Consider the following 14,783-nt stretch of genomic DNA (forward strand, 5'->3'; position numbering starts at 1 on the left):
GGGTATTGAGGAGGGCACATTCTGCATGGAGCACTGGGTGTTATGCACAAACAAGGAATCATGGAACACTTCATCTAAAACTAATGATGTAATGTATGGGGATTAACATAAGAATAAAAAAATAAAAATAAATAAAAAAAAGACTAATAAGTCTTTCTTGATTGATTCACTGTAAGCAAAGACATGTGAGTTGCTTTGACAGAAGGTAAGTTTGGAGTCATCTGTCTGGATCTATAATGTTAGTGTTTTACTACAACATAAATATGTTCATCTTACCTTCTACAAAATATTGTTGCACATATTACTTCATCTTCACAAAGGTGTGAATCAGCCATATAGGTGTTATTCTCCCCCATTTTTCAGATGAAGAAACAGGCTCAGATGGGTTCCATGACTTGCCCCAAATCACACTCAGTGAATCACAGATCCAGATTTTCTGATTCTCAGGATGCTGTGTACTTGTCCATCCCAAATTCTCTTTTGAAACAGTGACATAGTTTAAAAGCAGATTTGGGAGCCACCTTTTTCTCCTTCAGAGCCTGAAAGGTTAAGTGGTTCACTAAGGAATCCTAGCAATGACAGTGACTGTGGCCTGGTTAACCCTCGGGGTCCATCTCAGCATGATGAGGAAACTAGGCTGAAAGAAGAGCTCAAGGATAAGCAGAGAGAGCTGTGTGGTCTGTGTACACCTGGGGTATTGGAGAGAGTTCAGTGAAATAGGAAGAGAAGATCATTCAGATGAAACCCCAAGGGGGAGGGGGGAGTCTGTGGCCTAAAGGGCATTTGGTACAGAAGGTATCTCCAAAAATCAGCTGAAGGACCATCCAAATGTCAGCACAAAAGGTCGTTTTCTTCTGAGTGAAGACTCATGATCTAGTTGAAAGTTTCTAAGTGACTAAAATAAGAAGTAGTAAAATATGGGGGATTCAAATTTAACTTGGCAACCAGGAAGTCCGAGCTGTTTGTGGGAAGCAGTCCTTTGTTAAACTTGGACAAATGGTTCCTTGAAGCGTGTCCCATCTCCAAAAATACTGAATTTCTGTACCTTTTATTTGGCTGAGATGTTTGTTTAAACACTTCCTTCTCATTGCCATTTGGGGTTGTTGCTTTCAATGTGCTCATCCCCCAGGGTTACATTTCTGCAGAGGGAGCTGTGCTCAGATGCGTTCGCCACTCCCAGCTATTTCAGGGCTAACGTATTTTAAGTTACAGTGATAACAGATATAAGCAGAACTTTAAAATGTCAATATTTAGTCTTGTTTGGGCATTGCTGAATTTGTATCCCATTCTCGTCTTTTGATTTTAACTTCTGGCTTGTCTCCTAAAAACAATAAAAATGAACTCTTTGGTTCATGTTTTCAGTGGATGTGGTTTGCAGAAATCATAAATAAAAGTGACTTAGGTGGAACGGAGCATTTTAACAAATAAGGTGAGAGTTACTCCTTTTGCCTTTTACATTCTTTTGGTTCACAAAACTGGAAAGAAATCTGTGCTTTAAATAAAACCCCTTTATACTTAAGGTTTCTGAATGGGCAGTGGAGGAGTTAGTGTTAATACCAGTGATTCTCATCTCATGGGTGCCCATCTGCCATTTGACAATTTCTGCCAGACCTGGAAGGTACCTGGTATGTTCTAGGATACAGGGAAACTGTGCACCTGCAGCCATCCATAGCCGTGAGACTCCTGTAGCCTCTGCCACTGTTTAGCACTGTTGTCGGGACTGGGCTGCATTGTTATTATTGCTGTGGCTTCTTCAAGCACCTCTCCTCCAGCTGCGGATGCCCTGTTTCCATAGCAACAGCTCTTGGCGATGCCAAGGGTAGCAGGCAGTATCAAAACAAGGGACATTCCATAAATAAAGGCTACTTATCCCCAGCTGTCTACCTCCGGTAGATGTCCCTTGCTTTCCAAATGATTCTAGCATTCTTTGCTTGTACCCTCTTTGTATCATTATCTTACAGTTATTTCTATTTCTTACGTGTTTAAAAGCTCTTTAGACACGGGTCCCCATCTAGTGATCTTTTCTTCTCAGTATCTAGCATAGTACATATAATAGGCTTACTTTTTATTGAGGAAGTGAACAAAAGATTGAAACTTTTTTTTCCCCTGGAGAATGTCTCATTTTCAACATACTTCAAAGGTACAGTTTCCCTGATCCATGAGCCATTCTTCTGCATATGCCTGCAGGTGTTGAACTTAACCAGCTTACTTGCAAACTCTAAAGGATGGGTCGACAACTTTTGGCTGTTGAAGGGATAGTCACATTTGAAATATCATACTCCCATCTGGGAGATCTGGGAATAATATTAATAATGGCCATTTAGTGAGCCCCTTTTATGAGCTGAGGCCTCTGTCAGGACTCTTGGGTGCAGAAGACAAAATCCCAGTTCAAGTGGGCTTAGGCCAAAAGGGGGACTATCTGACAGGCACTTGTGCCTTGTTTTGAAGAAGTTGAAGTCAGACCGTGGAAGAGTAGTGTCTCAGCTAAGCTTGTCAAACAGTTCAAGCCCGGGGCTGGAATGATGCTCAGGATTTTTCTATGTCTGTCTCTGTGCCTGTGTTGGCTGCATCATCCCTACCTGGAGACCAGCCTCCTTCCCTTACTGGGGAACTTGCTGCTCTCCAACTTAGCTTCGCATCTTGGGGCTCCCACCAGAGAGAGATGAACACTCTTTGCCAATTTATTCTGGAAAGTCACAAGAAAACTATTTGGCCCACCTTGGACCAGGCCTGCTTCTGAGACAGTAGACTCTCTTCTGAAGACTCCCAGAAGGAAGGAACTGGGTAAGCAGTTCCAAAGGTGTTCACAAATAAGCCCTGTATTCCTTCCTAACAAAATGTCTTTGAGGTGGGAGCTCCTGTTCTAGAAATGGTGAGCTTATGCCTCCTAGAAGGAAAGTGGCTTGATAGAGATCACACAGTAAGTGGCAAGGCTGACACTCAAATCCCAGTCTGCTGGTTCAAAAACCCTTGCTTTTTACTAATATGATGCATTGCTTTTCCAAACAATAGGAAAGGAACTGGCAGACAAATGTAAAGTTGGACCACAGAAATGATAGCAGAATAGTGGGAAAATACAGCTTTCTTCCCAGAAACCTTGAATATTAGCACCATATTTTTTCAAGGAACATAAAGCCATACCAGTTCTTCTGAAAATGATTGACCTTTTCCTCCTTCCTGCAGTGGTGACAAATGGGATCTCGGTTTCAGATCTCTTAGAAGCTGCCTGTGGACTCACAGGATAAAAGCGATAAAATTCTCTAATAGAGCAAACTATAAAATTACATGCATCTAAGAGCCAAAGGGGATATTAATTTCTCAAGGCATTTCCATTGGCTCAGATCTCCTCTGTCTACACAGGTGGCAAATGACAGTTCTGGGAAAAAAAAAAATTTTAAAAGATGAAAGAAAAAAGCAGTGGAGTCTGGTGCCAGGTTCCATGCTGCTTATCTTCTGTGCACATGACCTAACATGGCTTCGGTAGTCTGATCAGCATCTACTTCGGGAGGCAAGGAAAATGAAGAATAATGGTTACAGTTAATGATGCACAAAAATACAGAGATAGCCTAATTGGTTCTGCTCAGTCTTCTAAGCTAGCTCAGTGGGATGCTTTGCCTCTCCCCATGGTAGAATTAGAGTTTCTAAAGAGGACCACCGTGGTAACTGCTGCTTAATAACACCCTCGAATGCAGGCTGTAGCCATGCTCCTATGCTCAGTTTAGAAATTCTGGTAAGGGTAGATTGAAAGCAGACATTTTTTGGGTGATTAGTTCTGTTTTTAATCCACATACAGCTTGGAATGGGAAAGTAGCCACATTTTATTTTAAAGAGTATCTAGGGACAGTGCCAGAATCTTTCTTTCAGTACATTTTCTGATTAGCCAGGTAGTAAAAGTATTTTAGTATTACTTAAAAATAAAAGCTTCACCTTTTGTAAGTCTTTAATGATTCTTCCAAATGACAAAGCGCTCTTCTTCCTGTGTGATTGATTATGAGAGATTAGATATCAAACATTAGGGTGTGTGTTGAGAATGGCCCTGCTTAATGGGATGAGCTTCAGGAGAACCCTGTTGACTCTGGAAAATGAATCGTATTAAATTTCCTCAACTTCGTACATTGTTACAACAAGCAAAAGTATTCCAGTCGGAAAAAAAAAAAATCTGGCAAACAGTTTATCTTTCTTTAAGACTGAAATGTAAGATTGTGTGAGTCTTATTTGTTTGCTGGAAGAAAAATGTGGTACCTTCAGCAGAGATGGTTCTGGTAGGATGCCAGATTGAGAAGAACAACTTCGGGTAGAAACTCTCTGAGTAGGGATCGTACACACGTCTTCAGACCTTACATCTAAGTGTAGAACTTGGTCCTTTTTGCCTTTCTTAGCTTTTTGCCTTTAATGTCATGTGTCTTAGGGTACTTGGCTAGAAGATGGTTCTTATAATCCCATTAGAGCATCACTGTGCATGACATGATCGATATCACAGAATTCTGTGCAAGGTGTGCCCCAAAAAGTCAGTCCTTTCTGGTGGGCGGTTGCCTTTCAGGTAGTGCTTTTTTACACCATGACCTGTCATTTTTTAGAAGACTCCGAAGGGTTTAGAATTTATTGACCCCTTGCAGCATCATGGGCATGAGACTCCGTATTTGCCAAATAGATAACAGTTAAAGAAAGCATGGCACTGTGTTTTTGAACCACTGCTGGTAGGTGTGTCTGAGGTTAGGGAAAGGCAGGGATGTCAGCACCCCTCGCTCAGAGTAGTGGTCTCAGCACGGCTGCTCTTCTGAGAAGTGCCCCATGACAGTTTTAGTCAGTTGGCAAGTTTTTGTCAAGTTCCAGCTCTGCTCTAGCTTTGGTTAGACGCTGTAGGTGATGTGACATATAGATGATCAATCACCAGAGTCACTTTTCAGAGTGAGAAGGAGCTATTAATGCTGATACCGAGACAGTAATCATAAACTGGACCTGTCCTTCTGGCAACCAGCATGGGTGATTGCCTGAACCTATAGGGGATATAAGAATGCCAGCCGTGTCCTTGGTCTACACTCTAAAGGACATTTACAGCCCTGTTTGAGAGCTAATACATTTCTTTTGAGACAGAGAGAGAGCACGTGAGTCGGGAGGAAGGGATGGAGGGAGAAGAGAGAGAATCCCAAGCAGGCTCCACACTCAGCTCAGTGCAGAGCCTGACTCGGGGCTCAGTCCCATGACCGTGAGATCATGACCTGAGCCAAAACCAAGAGTTGGACGCCCAACCAACAGAGCCACCCAGGCACCCCAAGAGCTAATACTTATACACTAAATAATATAAGAACATTGTAAAAAAGTTAGTCTCTAATTGTCCCATTACCAGCCCCCAAACCTCCCGAATCAACTTCTCTTCTGTTGAATCATTCCCACACTTGGCCCATGCAAGCATCGCTCATCTTCAAAATGTCTTCCCTTCATTGCATTTGTTGCCCCATTTTTCTTGTCTTCTCATAGCAAACACTTTTTGAAACAATAATCTACCCCAGGGGTCAACAGACTTTTCCTGCTAAGAGCCGATAGTAAATATTTTGTGTTCTGGCCCCCGCTCTGTACTCGTCTCCACTTTCATCCCCTCAACTCCACTGCACCTGCTCTTGTCAAGGTCATCAGCAACGTCCCTGTTGTCAGATTCAGTGGCATTCTCTATCCTAATTTATATACATTTTAAAAAAAGATTTTATTTATTTGTATGAGAGAAAGCGCGCGTGCACAAGCAGGTGGTAGGAGCAAAGGGGGAGGGACGGGCAGACTCCGTGCTGCGCTCAGAGCCCGAGGCGTAATCCTTGATTCTTTCCTTTCCCTCATTATCCGCATCCAGTCATCAATGAGTCCCGCAGGGACTTCAGATTTTCCTAGAAATCCCAGTCACTCCACTTCTTCCCAGCACCGCTGGCGGCCTCCTCTAGACCTGGCCTGTTTCTCACCTAGAGCACGGCGTCCCTTCCCAGCAGTCTCTTCTTTCATTCCTGCGTCTCTACGGTCCCCGCCACATAGCCACCAGGGCGGTCTTTTACACATGGAAACCATTTGCCAGTCCCTTGTTTAAAATCCTTCAGTGGCTTCTCTTTGCACTTTGAACAAAATCCCGTGATTTCACCAGGCCTTTGAGGCCACCCCAGGCTCCAGTGCCTGCCTGCTTCTCCAAATTATTAGCACTTCCCACTCTGATAACCCTGCCATCCACTGCCTTATTTTTGGTCCTTCAAAACACCGAGGTCTTTTTCTGCATCAGGATCTTTTATTTGCTATTCTCTCTACTTGGAATTCTCTTACTCCAGATCTAAAAATCCTGACTCTTCCTCATCCTGCAGGTCCCAGTTCATATGTTCTTTCTTCTATGACCACCATCTCCCTTTCTCCCACCACCCTGCTTAATTCCTCCAACACACCTGTCCCTCTCTGAAATTATCTACTTTCTTTCTTTAGTTAGTTGTTTTTCCAGTATCTCTCCCCACCTGCCACTTCTTGGAGTAAGTTCCTTGAGGACAGGGAGAAGGACCATGTCTGTCTCATCTGCCATTGGGTTTTCAGTGCTTAGAGGAATATCTGGTACACGGAAGATGTTCAATAAATATTTGTTGATGGGGCACCTGGGTGGCTCAGGCGGTTCAGCGTCTGCCTTCGGCTCAGGTCATGGTCCCAGAGTCCTGGGATCGAGCCCTACATCGGGCTCCTTGCTCAACGGGGATTCTGCTTCTCCCTCTCCCTCTGCTCCTCCCCCTGCTTGTGCTCTCTCTCTCTCTCAAATAAAATCTTTTAAAAATAAAGAAATAAATATTTGTTGAATGATAGAAGAAATGAATTAATGAAATGCTGACTAATGCAGTTGAGACTATAACTGCCACAGGAATTCAGAGTAACGATTCAGATACAGGTTGTCTTCAGTCAGTGACAGTGAAGACACCGAAGGCCTGCGTGGCTGGGAAGTGAGAATTTGTGATAGAATATAGATTTGAAAAATAGCATTTTTAAAGTACTCACTACTCTTACTGCTCTTATTTTAAAACATTCTGGCCTAAATGGTAGCGTGTAAAGTTGTGACCTTCTTCAGGATGAATTTGTGGGCCTTCCTTCCTTCTCTTTCTCTCTTCCTACCGGACGAACAAACAGACAAAGCTGGTGTTGGCAGTGGGCTCTCTGGGCTCCCACAACATTCTGAACATATCATTATCATGTCTCAGTGTTTTTACTGTTTATTATTCTATTTGCCTTATTAGGGATAAACTCCTTGAGAGCAGGAATTACATTTTTTATCCCTGCATCTCTAGTATGGTGTTTATTGATTGAGTAAAGTGGATATTAAAATTTGTTTTAGTTCCTGAGCAGCATGGCCAAAAGACAATGATTTAACAATTATTTCAGAAGGAAAAATTGTAATCTAGTGTTTACAGATACCTGAAATAATCTAAAAATGTAGTTTTTTTATTCAAAGACAATCATAGAAAAATGCCTTTCTTGGGGCGCCTGGGTGGTTCAGTCATTAAGCGTCTGCCTTCGGCTCAGGTCATGGTCCCAGGGTCCTGGGATCAGGCCCTGTGTCAGGCTCCCTGCTCCGCAGGAAGCCTGCTTTTCTTCTCTCCCACTCCCCCTGCTTTTGTTCCCTCTCTGTCTGTCAAATAAATAAAATCTTTAAAAAAAAGAAAAATGCCTTTCTTGAAAGGAGAGGAATATATGGAAGGTTCTGAGGTAGATGCAATTTTATATATACATATATACACATATATGTTTATTTGTGAAGTATATATATGTGTGTGTGTGTGTGTATAAGTAATTTACTACTCTAGCTACAGTTTTACAAAATTTGATAGCATGGTAAGTTAAAACATTTTCCTGTCTCATTTCCTAGGTTAATTAACCCGGTATATTTTTCAGTATGGGAGGATTGCAAAACTGAATTATGTTGCTTGAAAGAAGGTCTTCAGTTGAAATGCTGGTACGGCCATAACTACTGTGGCTAACATGTTTGTTGCCTGACTATCCTGAGAGTAAAGATGGAGCATGTGTGTGTGTACCGTGATTGATTTTAAACATTTTTTTTTTTTAAAGATTTTATTTATTTATTAGAGAGAGAGAGACAGCTAGAGAGAGAACACAAGCAGAGGGAGCGGGAGAGGGAGAAGCAGGCTTCCCGCCGAGCAGGGAGCCCGATGCGGGGCTCGATCCCAGGACCTGGGATCATGACCTGAGCCGAAGGCAGATGCTGAACGACTGAGCCACCCAGGCACCCCCCGTGATTGATTTTAAAATTCAACTTAATAAACATGTATTGAGCACCTACTGTATTATTCTAGGTGCTGCCCTTGGTGCCAGTAAATCACAATGAATGAGATACGGTCCGTGCCTTTTAAGAATGTCATGGTCCAACCAAAAGACACATTCACAAAAAAATTATTATAAATGTTAAGTATGCATAAAGGATCAGAGGCACCCAGATGAATGGATTCCACTGTGTGCCGCGTGTTTATAGGAGAGGGTATTGGGAGGGAAGGGGAAGAAGTGGCATTTGAACTAGGCCATGGGAGACAACAAAGGTTTGCACACTATCAGTAGCTATGTTGAACATTTTATTTTGAAATTTCACTCCTTTGGTTGTAAATGGACATTTGATATTTTATTCCTTTTTATCCTTTTAATTTTGTTAGAACTTGGTTTGTCATAATCTTAGGAAATCTGAAGTTGGGTGGGATGGTAGTAAGAAGCGCTCAAGAGAATCTTGCTTGTATGCTGGTTTTGAGGAGGTGAATATTAGAAATGAAAAAGAGAATTCTTGGGGGGACGGGGAAGTGGAATGAGTGGACGAGGATTCGCTCAGGGGGTGGCTTAGGGTAGGAAGCGTCAGAGAGTGGGCAGGCCTCGTGGTCGTGCTGAGAGGGAAAGGTATGGTCAAGGGGACATTATATATGCATGTCTCTGTGTGTCTATGCAGAGATGCAGGCATGCATTTGCTTGGGTAGTCCTGAGCCCTGGAAATAAACCTAATACTTGTGCAGTTTTTTACACCTGTTATGTCATTGAATCTTCCCCAGAACCATGGAAGTAGGTGCCATCATCATCACTTTGCAGATGAGGGAGCGGATACCCAGAGAGCGTGCACACACAGTGAGACAGCAGAGGCGGGCCTCACTGCTGCCTGCTGGTTGGAAAATACAGGGCTTCCTCACACCACCACAGCTGTTTCGGGGGCCTGAATCCTAGAATGAGAAAGCAGGATGGCAGGAAACCAGGAGGGAAGGTTGCTGAGTGAGGCATCCTCTTGGGGCAGAATGGGATTGAGAGGAGCTGCTCGGTGCGACCCATTTCCATTCCACCTTGTCTTTCGATCGTTTCCTGCTTTTTCGGTAACATTTCCCAAGTTAGGAATTTTTGGATCTGATAGCAATGCCAGCTATTGTTCGAAGACCAGACTTTCTGGTGATTAAAATCCTGTGCCCAGGTGGCAGAAATCACAAGTATAAAAGCTCCTTTGCTCACAAACCTTTGTAGATACAAGTGAAGCGATCCAGCAGAGAAAACACACACTGACCTGGCCTGCCCCAGGAGGGGATGCAAGCCGCAGCTGGAATAGTGTACCCTCAGACTCGGCCACAATGGGCTCAAGGAACAGCTTCTCAGAGGACCTTCTGGACATGCATTTTATTTTATTATTATTTTTTTTTTTAGAGAGCTAATTTATTTATTTGACAGAGAGAGACACAGCGAGAAAAGGGAACGTAAGCAGGGAGAATGGGAGAAGGAGAAGCAGACTTCCCGCGGAGCAGGGAGCCCGATGTGGGGCTCGATCCCAGGACCCTGGGATCATGACCTGAGCCGAAGGCAGACGCTTAACCACTGAGCCACCCAGGCACCCCTGGACATGCATTTTAGAGGCCGTAATACAATCACATGCAACAGCTCAGCGTGTGAAACTCCTGTTTGCGATTGAGCCACACACGGGGCAAGGAACTCCAAAAGCAGCAAGGATTCCCAGTATCAGAAGAAGTGGACAGCCAGGGAAACCTACGAAGGAAAGGAAGACACAAGCCCTGCCTCCAGCAAGGAAGGAATTTGCCGCAGAGGAAGCCAGCCCAAGTTTGCTTTTTGGGGATGTTTTTAAAGTACAAAAGACGTGTGAGTTCAGGATCTAGAGGCAGCTTTTTCATTGGGTACAGCTGAACACAGAAGTCCAAATCATTCTGTCAGGGCTTCTGTCCTCCCTTCGTCTCGGCTCTGCTTTCCTCTTCCTTCTGTGGGAAGCTCTCGGGGAGGCTGGCTATTTCCCTGTGCAGGCTGAGAGGGCCACACACAGCTCTAGGCTTACACTGGCCTTATCATTACCTTCAGAGAGGGCTTGTGAGGCCCGGGTAGGACAGACCGCTCTTCAATCCAAAATCAATAAAGTGTGTTTGATGAAATGCAGAATGAGTTCTTCTTCTGGCTGCTGCATCTTTTCTAAGTACATACATCCTGCACGTGTGTGGTTTTAGCACCCTGACAGCTCCCCAAATACCTCTTCTCCTACTCACAGAAGCGATCGTGGCTTATCATACTTTTCATGTATGGCATCCATCTTCTAGGTTTTTCAGTAGAAACATTTGGCGCACTGTTAGCTTTAAGTGTCCCTTTCTAACTTCATGTCCTAGGTTTCCAAACGGGGTACTAGAAATGTCTTTAAGGTTTGCCACAGTCCTGGAATCCCCATGTACAGTTGATTTTGTTGAAAGTACAGCCTTCTAGAACTTTCTAAATTCATAGTTTCTCCCAACTTATAGCCACCTGTGTCTCTCTACAAGCTTTGACGGTTATTATGGATGTGTGCATGTACATACACACGCACAAAAAGGCACAAATGTGCATGTCTTGTTTATGTGTTATCAGTAACATGTAGTAATCCCTAAGGGAGGGAAGAATAAAATAAGACGAAATCAGAGAGGGAGACAAACCATAAGACACTCTTAACTATAAGAAATAAACTGAGGGTTGCTGGGGGGGAGGAAGGTGGGGAGATGGGGGTCACTGGGTGATGGGCATTAAGGAGGGCACATGATGTAATGAGCACTGGGTGTTATATGCAACTGATGAATCACTGAACTCTACATCTGAAACTAATAATACACTATATGTTAATTGAATTTAATAAATAAAATAATAACAAATAAAAAAATTTTTTTAAAAACATGTAATCCCTGAGATGGAGGGAGATCGTTTTTAAATTAAAACTTTATGATTCAGGTTGGCAAGAATCCTGTGTATTTGCCTGTATCCAAATCCTAGAGTCTGTCTACTGCTTTGGTGCAGTAAAATTGTCTACATAAGTACAATGAGTCAAGAGAGCTTTATGGTAGTTTTCTTCTGAAACTAGACTTGATTATTGTGTAGTGACTGGTACTGTCTTGTGTTGCTTCTTGTTTGTTGTGTTTTTCTCTTATTCTAGGCACTTGAAGAGGCCCAGAAAGCTATTCAGCAACTCTTCGGCAAAATCAAAGATATCAAAGACAAAGCAGAAAAATCAGAGCAAATGGTGAGTTTAGGTTTCTTCCTAACTTTTTTGCACTTGAAGAGGAAGTTACGTTCTTGTCCAGTCATACTAATTACTGGGCTTTTTCTCCCACTCGCTGTCAACCAGAGCACCCACATCTCTAAAGCAAGCCCTGTGAGAACATTCCAGATCGATTCAAGAGGAGCTGTTAGACATGCCGTGACTCACCATCCCTGCTGCCCTACATTTGCAGCCCTGTTTTTAAATAGGAAAAGTTTCCTTCTTCTTTCCCAAAAATAGTTTTCTAGTCATTTTGGATTCCTTTCTCGGCATGCCATTTGTATATATCATGTATTTCTCAGTTAAGATATACGATATGTAACTTGGTATAGGGTGAAAAATGGTACAGGATCTGGGAGGGAGGATGTCTCCTGCCACAATACGTGCTTATGGTTTTGATTAAGTTTCCCCTTGACAGATTTGTGTTCCCCGGTGATGTACTCAGGAGGCCTCTCTGCTCACCGAGAATCCAGCCTCCCCCACTCCTACTCCATAGGGGGGAGGGGGGATTCACTATAAAACGTTAGCTCCTGTGCTCACATTCTGACCACGTAATGTCATGTCTCTGAACTGTCTCTGAATTCCAGTTTCTTCAACTGTAAGATAAGAACAATCACACCTGCCTTAAAGGATTGTTGAAGAATTAAATGTATGAGGGGCACTGAGCTAGGCTTGAAGTCATTACTAATGTCATTTTCCCCCCTACTACTTTTGGTTACAAAAACTCCCAAATCCTTACCGTCTTCTCGCCCTATATCCTCCTCTAATTTACTACAGGAACAGAGCTGATGTCACATTTCTGTGTATCCTGCAGCTCTCTTCAGTGGCCATTTGGCATGATAGGGAAGGATATGGAGTGGAGGGGGACGGGCAGCTTGACTGAGTAGTGGAGAGCATGACCTCTGCAGGCAGGCTGCCTGCATTGGGATCCAGCCCCTCTACTTACTAGCTGTGGCAAGTTATTGAACCCATCTGTGCCTTGGTTTCATCACTGTAAAATGGAGATAATAGTCTGGGTACATCATAGAATTGGGGGGATTAAATGAGATCGTGTGTGACAGCCATGGCCCCTGAGTAAGGATCGGTTGTTGCTATTCTTACCGTTAGCGCTTCCTGTTCTTCCCAGGCAGGCAGTGTTATGGGCCTTAACTGCCAAATGAGGAGTCAAAGGAACAGAACCCTTTCATCAGAGGAAAAATACTAATATTTGTGCTTTGTCACAGAATTAAATAGTCTTTGAGGGGAGGCTGTATGTCATCAGAGAGGGATTTGGATTTGTGGTTCTTTCCCCAAGGATGCTCTGCCTCAGCACCATCCACAGGCCGTCGAACCGCGAGATGTTTTATTTTAAAGCAGTTTGCTCTCCTGGCTATTGCTTTGCTAAAGGGAAGAAGAGGTAGGACTGAAGAGAGAACTGATAATTGTTGCAGTCCTTCAATGTACCAAATACTATGCCATAGATATCCTTTATAAGTAATCTAATTTAGCTCTCACACCTGCTTCTCCCTCCCCCTGCTCATGCTTTCTCTCTCTCTCAAATAAATAAATAAAATCATTTTTAAAAAAAGATTTATTTATTTGAGAGAAAGACCACGAGCAGGGGGAGGGGCAGAGGGAGAGGGAGAAACAGTCTCCCCGCTGAGCAGGGAGCCCAATGCAGGGCTCAATCCCAGGACCTTGGGATCATGACCTGAGCTGAAGGCAGGCGCTTAACTGACTGAGACACCGAGGTGCCCCTATGATTACTCATCTTATAAATGAGGAAACTGAGACTCAGGGTAAGTAGCTTATTCTAGGACAAAGTTGGTGAGTGGAAGAGCTGAGATTCAACCCTAGAGCTACCTAACTCCAAAACCTGCCATGTCATGTTCTGTCATTTTTTGGCTGCCCCTGGCTAACAGTTAAGGTACATTAACTATGGGTATCCTATTTGTATAATGATCTTTGTGACTTTGACCTGAGCATCCTTTGCATGAGCTCGGTTTGTCTAGGGAAGCACAGGATATGTGATGGGGAGACGGGAGGTACTGAGAATGGAGAGACCAGTCACTTCTGGTGCAGAGCTCCAGGGAGGGCCTGAAGGATGAGTAGGAAGGGACAGTTTTTGTGATGAGGCACAGGAAGAATATTCAGGATTTAGTGGCTGACTAATGATGTAGGAATGAGTAGAGTCACAGATGACTCTGACTTTTCATGCAATAGTTAAAGACTCCTGATGTTAGCACTGGAGCTAAGGAAGCTCATAAGAGGTGCAGGGATTTTTCTGTAGAGAAGAGGGCGATGATTTCAGTGTCGGAAGTGGGTTATCAGATTCTAGGACCAAACTCCTGTACTAATTCGCTGTACCACTCCTGATCCTGTTTTTCCCTAAGCTCAGTTATTCCGTGAAGAAGTTCTTAACCTATTCCCACCCCCCTTCCCCCACCCGCAGGGAATAGAAATAGAGATACTTTGATGGCCTGAGAATTACAGGGAGAGTGGGCTTGATGGGGTATTCCCCGTGAGAGAGACTTTTACTGCCAAGATCCAGGTCAGCTTAGCAGGTTTGTGGGTGTGGAACGAAGCTGTGAGGGTCATAATCTTTACTTTATGGGTTCACATGGGGTGATCAGACTCTGAAAAATCAGATCATGTGAACTTAACTCACCACCAAGTTTTTCACTTTTAGTGGGAGATAGGTCTTTCCAGTGACTAGAATATTTGTGCCTAGTGTCCAGGGCACTCCCTTCCTTCCAGGTATCAAAGAACCCGGGAAACCAAATTGCTCTTCAGAAAGTTTCTTGGTCAACATGAACTCAGGCAGTTCAGTGGAACATTCTACCTAGATGTTAGTAAAGTTGGAGAATTGTTCCCACTTCATTACTGAATGTGCTTTTCTAGTGACTGAAATATACTTGTATTCCAGGTACAGAGTTTATTTCTCTTGGATCTACTGGGTGAACACTGTCTGAATTTTACTTCCCCCATTATCTTCTTGCTCCTGACGACTTCACCTCTCCTCTGTGACAGTACATGTTAGGCATATGTTATGTTATTTTAGTCTTCTTAAGATTTGAGAGCAAGTCTTTCTTTGCTGGAGATCGGGCAGTAAACCCTAGTTCCATGAATAAAGATCGGTTCAACAGAATTAGCCAACTAATACTGTCCATTTGTGTCGAACCTGGTAGCCCCCCTATCAGAAGGCATACTTTTCTGACCTTGTTCAAGAGGATATGTGCCAAACTTGGCTCCTGGACCCTATAAG

The 14,783-nt window shown here is 43.5% G+C and overlaps 1 protein-coding gene across 1 annotated transcript in view; it reads left to right on the forward strand.

Moving 5' to 3' along the window:
* VPS53 (VPS53 subunit of GARP complex) overlaps positions 1-14,783 on the forward strand; it is a 128,179-nt gene that overhangs the window by 24,834 nt on the left and 88,562 nt on the right. The window contains exon 5 of the mRNA XM_081805989.1: positions 11,435-11,521. Within this exon, the coding sequence (XP_081662115.1) occupies positions 11,435-11,521 (87 nt within the window). The remainder of the gene's footprint in view (positions 1-11,434; positions 11,522-14,783) is intronic.

The sequence above is a fragment of the Leptonychotes weddellii genome, chromosome 15, assembly GCF_054177405.1.
Source record: "Leptonychotes weddellii isolate Sample4059 chromosome 15, ASM5417740v2, whole genome shotgun sequence".
Taxonomy (NCBI): domain Eukaryota; kingdom Metazoa; phylum Chordata; class Mammalia; order Carnivora; family Phocidae; genus Leptonychotes; species Leptonychotes weddellii.